The sequence below is a fragment of the Aotus nancymaae genome, unplaced genomic scaffold (assembly GCF_030222135.1).
Source record: "Aotus nancymaae isolate 86718 unplaced genomic scaffold, 86718_ANA_hifiasm-v0.15.2.pri h1tg000053l, whole genome shotgun sequence".
Lineage (NCBI taxonomy): Eukaryota > Metazoa > Chordata > Mammalia > Primates > Aotidae > Aotus > Aotus nancymaae.
The window spans coordinates 31335678-31344784 of record NW_026988467.1 but is presented as its reverse complement, the minus strand read 5'-3'; the positions used below and the strand labels follow the sequence as shown (position 1 = coordinate 31344784).

The window sequence follows — 9107 nt, the reverse complement described above, 5'->3', positions numbered from 1 at the left end:
CTCTCCTAAAAAGAGCTTCTTGGCCAGGCGCGGTGGCTCACACCTGTAATCCCAGCACTTTGGGAGGCCGAGGCGGGTGGATCACAGGATCAAGAGATTGAGACTATCCTGGCCAACATGGTGAAAACCCATCTCTACTAAAAATACAAAAATTAGCTGGGCGTGGTGGCGTGCCCCTGTAGTCCCAGCTACTCGGGAGGCTGAGGCAGGAGAATCTCTTGAACCCGGGAGGCAGAGGTTGCAGTGAGCCGAGATCGCGCCACTGCACTCCAGCCTGGACCACAGAGCGAGACTCCGTCTCAAAAAAGAAAAACAGCTTCTTGAGGTCAGGGACCATGTCTTTTGTTTTTATGTGCCCAGACCTAGGTCTTAGAAGACGCCTAGTACACATCAGTTGAAAAAAATAACTGGATTATCGTTCACTTTTTCCACGCAGAAAGCACGTGGCAACATCACTGAAAAGCCTCCAGGCCACCAGGGGGCGCGAAGTCCATCTCAGCGCAGCGAGGTCCGGTTGCGGACGCCTAGCTTCCTTCAGTTCTTTGGCTAAAGTTCAGCCAATCCCTGCGCTCCGAGAGGGTCGGCGGCCAGTGGGCAGGGTCACAGGGCAAGGTCCTGCGGGCCGCTGGGAGCGGCGACTTCCATGCTCCCGGCGAGCGGGCGGAGAGCGGGGGGCCGCACTGAGAAGTGTGGGCTGGGCCGCAGGTGAGCGCGCGGTCCTGGCGAGCAGGTCCTGTCAGCCCAGGTCCATAACCTCTGAGTTATGGGAGGAGTGATCGCTAGGGTCGACCCCGGTCCCGGCCAGGCCTGACGACCCCCTCTTTTGCGGGTGTTCTGGTACCAAGTCTCGGAGCCCAGCTGGCCCTCTGCAGACAGGGCTTCTCGGCATTTCAATGAGGACGTTCGTTGATGAGGCCATGAATGAGGTGGGCTAGGGGCAGGGGACCGGCAGCCCCAGAGAAGGGAGAAGGGTAGGCAGTTGGACCCTGACCTCATTTGCGCTCCCATCCCTGGAGTGCGCTCGAATGACTGTCAGGGTTAATTCTTACGGCATCTCAGGCCTCCTCTGTCCTTGTTAGCAGTTCTTTAATTTGGGACGACGGCTCTGGCCTCATCGGGCCTCCGAGCACCCAACTGGGGCAGGTTTCCCAGCAACCCAGTTGACCTTTACTGGATGCTTTTGGCAGACTTCCTCCATGCCGGGCTGGAGATATGTGTCACGGTATTTTTCACTTTTGTCTCTCATTGTGATACCCTGGGGATGACTGTGATGGAGTCCCTAGGTTTTTGTAATCAGCAAAGCCATCTTTTATGTTCCTGCCACCTTTTGGGGGAGTCGGTGGAGGATGTTGTGATTTTACACTAGGGTTTTTTTTGGACTGTCATTCATTTGTTCAACAGACCCTTTTTGGGGACTCTGCCAGACATGATAGGAGAGTTGTGGGGATGGACAGGGCACAGTGGGGCCAGACAGACATGGTTCTTGCCCTTTTGGAGCTTAAAGTGTCTTGAGAAATGCAGACAGGTTAAGTCAGCACTGTGCCTGACACAGAGCAAGTGGTTATAAGTGTTGAATAAAGGAATTAATTGACTTATTTGGGAATGATAGAATGAGCAGGCCTGTAAAGAGCTGCCTGTGAGAGATAGTTGTGAACTCATGCTCGATATGTTTTAAGACAAATTTGAAAATCTGAATGGACAATGGCTATTTAGGGAAAGCATTTACATATACAGAGGACTTGCTTTAAAGGTGGGAAATAAAATGGAGAAGTATGAGGTTTGGGATTCTTTAGAGGTGCCTCTTGTAACTACTGCTATATCTCAGAATTTCACAAATCCCTGAGTATAATCTTAAAGTCTTGGAAAAAGGAGCTCTTCTAGGTATTGAAATGCCAGGCTGATGGGAAGAAACTGTAGGAAACTCTCCCTAAGTCCAGGATTTGGACAGAAACCATATACCTCTGCAGTGTGTTCTTCCCACTAGAAAAGAGTGTAGGCTTTTAAGTTGGAGAGGCCTGGGTTCAAAATCAGTGGCTCTGTCCCTTCTAGTGATCTTGGGTAAGTGCCCCAAAAATGTCTGTGAGCCTTTGTGGTTTAACAAGACTCTGGCCTAATAATTCCTACATCATAGAGGAGTTATGAGGATCAGAGGATGATTAGCGTGTAAATTGTCATCATAGCGCCTGGTGCTAAGACAATAAGGAGGGGAATCTTGGAGCTGCAGTTTTTTTTTTTTTTTTTTTTTTTTTTTTTTAATTTCATGATACTCCCTTATTCCAGGGGTCCTCAACCCCGTGGGGCACAGACCAGTGGTGGTCTTCAGCCCATTAGGAACTGGACTGTACAGCAGGAGGTGAGCATTGAGCAATGGGTGAGCTGGGAAGCATTACCACCTGAACTTCATCTTTTGTTAAATCAGCAGCAGCATTATAGTCTCACAGGAGTGCAAACCCTATTGTGAACTGCGCATGCGAAGATCTAGGTTGCGTGCTTCTTATAAGAATCTAATGCCCGATGATCTGAGCTGGAACAGTTTCATCCCGAAACCATCCCTCTCCACTTCTCATCCATGGAAAAATTGTCTTCCACGAAACCGGTCCCTGGCGCCAAATAGGTTGGGGACTGCTGCTTTATAGTGTTAGGTCCAGAGAACACTGGGATTCCTTCAAAGAGAATTGGAACCAAAGAAAGAGGGGGAGAGTCATCTTATCCTTGGTGAGGTTTCGATTGTTTACTTTAGATCAGAGATAGCAGTGTTGGAGAAATACCTACGGGGGAATCGACAGAAAGATTTTTTTAGTTGATACTTTTGGACAAGTTACTTAACCCGCTGATAGTGGGTTAAGTATCTACCTCACATGGTGGACATGAGGATTAAGAGAGAGTATATACGAAGAGCCTAGCCCAAGGCCTAGCATGTAATAAGTGCTCAATAAATGGCAGCTGTGTTATAACTGTGAATGAGCTTTGATAATTGATAATAATGGTAATAATCATTTCAGCCTGAATAGTCATTAGAGTGACCCAATTTGTGTGTTTTTACATTACTTCAGTATTGGCCTACTTCATTTCAGGAGGCCCTGAGGCAATTCACTCTGTCCCCCTCAACTGTACATGGCTTGTACAGTGGTTTTTTTTTTTTTTTTTGCAGAAAATCTTCGAGTCTTATGTTGTCCAGAGTATGTATAATGATTTGTGATATTTTCAGGAGCTTTTTATGTCAATACGAGGGTATGGGTTTGGTTGAAGATAAGATTTTTTTTTTTTCCTTGAGATAGAGTCTCATTCTGTCACCCAGACTGGAGTGCAGTAGCATGATCTCAGCTCACTGCAACCTCCGCCTCTCAGGTTCAAGCAATTCTCCTGCCTCAGTCCCCTGAGTAATAGGGATTATAAGCCTCTTAAAGTTCTGGGATTACAGGCGTGAGCCACTGTCTTCAGCCAAGATGGGATATTTTGAAAGTGGTTTAGTTAGCCAGATTTGTAAAGTATAGGTTTGTCTTATTGTTGGAAAAGCCAGGTTCAGAATAGGATAAAACTGTTACCTGTTTACCTAAAATCCAGGATAATTAGGTAATGCATTATGGATTTGACTGTTTCAATATACTCCTTATGCTTTACATGAGGAAAAGGAACTACTTTTCATATTGTGGAGCCAGGAGATTCATCGTAGAATTGTGTGTCATGGGGAAAAGGTGGCTGGCTGCACTCATGGAGAAGCTTCATAGAGCAGAGGAAGGCTGCTTTTCCCCGTCTTGAAATGCTGGCAAACTAGAGGGAGGGCCTGGGGTCAGCTATAGGCTTGAAGCTCTATTAGGTAAGGCTCAGAGGTCCCCTTGTGAGGAACATTGTCTTATATTGGTGCACATGTGTCAAAGAGTACGGTCAATAAAATGGAGATTCTTCCTTCTTCCCTAATAAGGGAATCTTTTGAAATTTCCTGGATTATCTCAGGGACCCACCTCTTGCATTGCTCTGCACAGGGCTGGGCGCTCAGCAAATTGAGCCAGGCTGCCTGGTGAGTGGAGAGCCCCGGTGGGTTGCTCTTATTTGGTGGGAGAGGATGCTGGGTTCTCTCTAATGCACCTTGTACTCTTCTGCAGATGTCATGTGGCCTGTGTTTTGGACCGTGGTTCGTACCTATGCTCCCTATGTCACATTCCCTGTCGCCTTCGTGGTTGGGGCTGTGGGCTACCACCTGGAATGGTTCATCAGGGGAAAGGACCCCCAGCCTGTGGAGGAGGAAAAGAGCATCTCAGAGCGCCGGGAGGACCGCAAGCTGGATGAGCTTCTAGGCAAGGACCACACCCAGGTGGTGAGCCTTAAGGACAAGCTAGAATTTGCCCCGAAAGCTGTGCTGAACAGAAACCGCCCAGAGAAGAATTAATGGAGGACACAGGGCCCTGTGGTCCTACTGTGGCCGGTGACTGGTCCTGCTACCATGTCCACCCAGCCCCAGAACCCACATCTGATTGGCTTTGTTGCTTATTCTGGCCCCTCCCACACCACACAGCCATACAAGTACTGGCTGCTCCTTGATGGCGAGGCAGACCCAGCAACCGCCGAGGGGCCAGTGAAGAAGGCCGCATCTGTTGTGTGGTGGTCACAAGCACTCGGGCGTCTTGAGTTTACTGGTGCACTGCTGGGAGGAGTGTTATGAGATGAACGTTGGCTATCAGTCTCTGTGGGCAGGTGGCTTGGCCTCGAGTGGGAATGGCTGGGATTTGGGTGTTGCCTTTAGGAGGGATACCTGCATGTCTAGTTCCAGTCTGCACTGGGAAGAATTCAAATATGCACCTGGCTCCCTTCACTATTTTGCCCTATCCTTTGTGCTCATTCTTACTGAAATCTGTCTTGTCAGCTCAGGAATGGGAATCCCCAGGGAAGGAAAGCATTTTTCTGTTCTGGGAAGCCCAGACTGTTCACTTTGGGGCAGGGCCAAACATGTGCCTGGTGAATTTGCTTGAAAACCATCACTGTCTTCTACCCTCATCACTGTATAGTGCAAAACTTGATTAAAGTGGTATCTGAGAACCATAATGATCGAATCCTATCATCCAGATGGTATTTGGTGGTCTTAGGAGTCAGGCAAGTACAGGCATTTTAGAGCAGGATAACATTGGTACTAAAGGGTGCCAAGGAGCCCTGGAAACTGCTTTACTAGGATGGTTGCACTGAATCCTGGAGGCACAGATTCCCAAGAACCTTTTACCATCATTACAATTGACTGTAGCACCTTCAAGTCTAAATGGAAGTAGACCACACACACACACACTTTTCCTTATAAAAGTATTATATGCATATTCAAGAAAATTTCGTAGGGATTTTAAAAAGGTCACCCATGTTCTCAGCTCTTTGATAACCACCTGTTAACATTTTGCTGTCTTTTACTAATACTCTGCATAGGTTTTAAAGATAGTTATCCCTACTGTACATTTAGTTTTGTATACATTTCTTACATACTATTACAATTTTTCCATTTTGTATGGTCATCATAATTGGGTTTTTGGAGATGGGGTCTCACTCTATCACACAGGCTTGAGTGCAGTACAGTCACAGCTCAATGCAACCTTGACCTCCTGGGCTCAAGCAGTCCTCCCACCTCAGCCTCCCAAGTAGCTGGGACTACAGGAGCATGCTACCATGCCCAGCTAATTTAAAATTTTTTTTTTGTAGAACCAGGTCACACTACGTTGCCCAGGCTGGTCTCAAACTCCTGGGCTCAAGTGATCCTCCGGCCTTAGTTGGTCTGTTATTTGTATTTTTTTTTTTTTTTTTTTTGAGACAGAGTCTCAATCTGTCATCCAGGCTGGAGTGCAGTGGCATGATCTTGGCTCACTGCAACCTCTGCCTTCTGGGTTCAAGTGATTCTCCTACCTCAGCTCCCTAAGTAGCTGGGAACACAGACATAAGCCATTATGCCCAGCTAATTTTTGTGTTTTTAGTAGAGATGGGGTTTCATCATGTTGGCTAGGCTGGTCTTGAACTCCTGACCTCAAGTGATCCACCCGCCTTGGCCTCCCAAAGTGCTGGGATTACAGGTGTGAGGCACCGTACCTGGTGGCCTGTAGTTGTTTTTAATAGCAACATAATTGTCTATCAAGTGGGAGTATGGCATAAGTTTATCCTGGACAATTTCCATATTGCTGGACATTTGAATTGTTTCTGGTCATTCACTCCTTTAGATACTGCAACGAATATATAAAGCTTTTCCTGCATTTTGAAAAAATAGTAAAAATAGCAAATGTCACTTTGGATGAAATAGGATGAATGAGCAGTTTTGAGGATCTCATGCATAGTACCAAATGTCTTTCCTAAAGGGCTCTAGGAGTTTCTACTAAATGTTGCCACATAAGACGTTGCTGGTGAGGCTGTGAGGGGAGTAAAAGCAGAGGTTAGGAAGAAGCCTAAGAAGCTGTTGCCTCTTGAAGCCAACTGATGTTTAACTTAAGTGAGCAAAGGGCAGTACTGAGCATTCGTTGAAGAATGAATCTGCCTCTAAAAGGGAATGGGAATTGGTCCTACTTCTTATCTCAAGCTCTCTCTCCTGAGGTCTGATGGTGTTCACAGGTGGGTGAGGGTGGAGTTCCTGAACAGTTAGAGGTGCCAGCTGTGGAGAGGTGCCAGCTGGAGGTGCCTTCCTGCAAGGTGGTGGCCTGAGAGGAGGGAGCATGTTGAGTCGTTGATTTCTTCTAGGTCACTGAGGCCTAGCGGGAATGTGGAAGTGAGCTGCTGTTGCTTCCCAGGGAACAAATCTGATAGGGAGATTGGGGAGAGACTCAGCTACTCAAGTAAGGGGATTTCTGGTTCTGGCTGATGAGCGGGCCTCATCGGCATACCAGTGCTGCCACCCTATGGCAGTCCTGGGCATTACTAAGCCTGTGGTCACTTCCCTGGGCTAAACCTAACGCTGGTGCTGGCAAGGTCAGGTGATAAATGAGCCACCATGCTGTCAGTTAGAAAGCACAGACCTGCCAAAAGGGGGCAGTGGCGACTAACCTTTTAATCTGTGCCGCTCATCCAGTGGTACCAGATTTTGAATTTTTCGAAAAGATGTTCTAAGAGCTCCAGAGGGGGTACAACATAAAAGATGCTAGAAATTCAGGGGTTTTCGGTGTGTGTAACCTTCTGATTTTTAAGTCTTGATAATTCATTATGAAAAATGCTAAACATGCTAACATACCCATGGGGTTAATTTGACCCAGTGGCTGCCAATTAGTGACCTCTCAAACTGCCCCCTCCTTCTGATGACACCTAAGAAGAATACTTTTTTTTTTTTCAATCTAACAACTTGTGATTAGTACTAGATCCCAGAATTGGTTTCCCTCAAAACACTTTTGGGCATCCTGTACAAAGGCAGCTTAATATCAACCTAAGAAAAACATGAGAGCGCAAAGCCCACAGAAACAATACCAAACAGATTTTCCCATGGACATTTTTGGATTTTTCAGATCTTTTAGGATATTCCTGTCACCGCCCGTTGGCCTCCTCTCGGTGTCAGGTCGAAAGAGCCCTATCTTTGGAAATCCAGGTGGCTCCCTTCTTCCAGTCTCACTTTGATTGTGCCCCCTTTTAAACACGTTTCCTTTTCAAGGGCACATCCTCACTGAATTTCTTCCTCTAGCAAATCTATTAATATTCTCAGCTAGATCTTTCTTTCCCACAGCCTGGCTGAGATCAGCAGTTGCAGTGGCTGTAAGATAGTATATGCACACTTCTTGCCTCTGCTCAGGTGACATTAGGTAGCAAGGTTTATGTGGATGCAGGTATGACAGGTGAGGGTTGCTAGGATGAATCAAGGTGCAGACCAGTTTTCTCCCATGCTTGCTGATTCACCTTGGAGGTGTGTGACCCTCTTTTTGACTGACCTTCCAGTCACAGTTCATTGAAACACATGAGTAAGTGGACGTGCTTGGGGCTTTTTGCTGCCTCCCTCTCCTGCTGCCTTCCCAGCCCTGTGATGGTGATGGCTTTAGCGTAGGGTTATCCTGTCAGAGCACAGCAGGAATCACTTCTCTCCCTGCAGCGGCTCAGTGTCTGGTGCTTTTCCACTCTCTCTAGACCCTTTCCTGTGCCTGTTGCTGTGTTAGCATAAGTCGGCTGGGCAGCTGCCAGAACAAGCCTGCCAGGGAGCCTTTGACTTTTGTCAGCTCCCCAGGGCTCCAGGCTGGTGGGACTATTGGCAAGTGAAACATCATGGAATTAGCCTTGCGGGAGTCTGGATTGGGAGCCAGGCAGTGAAAATGAAAAAGCCCCTCCGTCTTGCCTCACTTTTCCTTTTCCACTTTGCTTTAGGTCTGTAAGTACTTGTAGGGTGGGGAGCCAGGGCAGTGTAGCAGAGGGAATGTAAAGTGGATTCTGGAGTCTGACAGACGTGAGTTATGAATACTGTCTTAACCACTAACTGGATGACCTTGGGGAAATCACTTAGCCCTTCTGAACCTCAGTATCCTCACCTGTAAAATGGGGGTAAGAATTTTTGTTGGGTTGTTGTGAGGATTTGGTAATTATGTAAAGTTCTTAGTATAGAGACTATGCTAAGAACTTTACATACATTGTCACAGACTGTGCTAAAACTTTACATACATTACCTCATCCTCACAATAATCAGTAGGTACTCAGTAGATGTTAGCAACTTTAATTTTATAGCAGGAAGAAGCTACGTTTCCTGTAATAGTTGCGGGTATCCTTGTGATCCTGGTGAGGTGGGGATCTGGGGGAGAGAGCAGCCTTGGCTAAGGGACAACAGGGATCCTCAGACCTGGTGGTTGAGAGCTGCTTAGAAATATTTTATAGAAAGAACTGGCTTGCGTAAGAACCAAGAAGCACAGGCTGGTCAGGAGATTGCAGGCTTCAGACCTGCATTACTCAGTGGTAGTTCCATTAGTGCAGTCTGCAAAGTTAGAGGGAAGTAGATTGGCCAGAATGCCCAGGAAGTCACAGATCAGGAGAATGGAGAGAGGAAAGAGCCTTGGACTTGGAGGCAAGAGATCTGGGTGGTGTCCTGGGGTATGCTGCTTCACATCTCCTGGCCTTGGTTTCCCTGCAAAATGGGGAACGTGTTCCCTGCTGATAGTGTGAAAAGAGTGAGAAAACCCCTTTAGACT

At 47.1% G+C, this 9107-nt stretch overlaps 1 protein-coding gene across 2 annotated transcripts; it reads left to right on the top strand.

Annotated features, from left to right (window-relative positions):
• The first annotated feature begins 623 nt into the window (after window positions 1-623).
• Window positions 624-4482, top strand: SMIM12 (small integral membrane protein 12). 2 transcript variants are annotated; one of them, XM_012440206.2, is made up of 2 exons: window positions 624-705; window positions 4104-4482. In XM_012440206.2, the coding sequence occupies exon 2, from the start codon at window positions 4109-4111 to the stop codon at window positions 4385-4387; it is 279 nt and encodes a 92-aa protein (XP_012295629.1). In that variant the 5' UTR covers window positions 624-705; window positions 4104-4108; the 3' UTR covers window positions 4388-4482. The 2 variants fall into 2 exon arrangements, with proteins under 2 accessions (XP_012295629.1, XP_012295637.1); XM_012440214.2 differs by lacking the exon at window positions 624-705 and adding an exon at window positions 833-926.
• The last annotated feature ends 4625 nt before the right edge of the window (window positions 4483-9107 follow it).

Excerpts from the sequence above, each read along its gene's own strand:
- SMIM12 (XM_012440206.2), top strand. The coding sequence starts at position 4,109 with ATGTGGCCTGTGTTTTGGACCGTGGTTCGTACCTATGCTCCCTATGTC.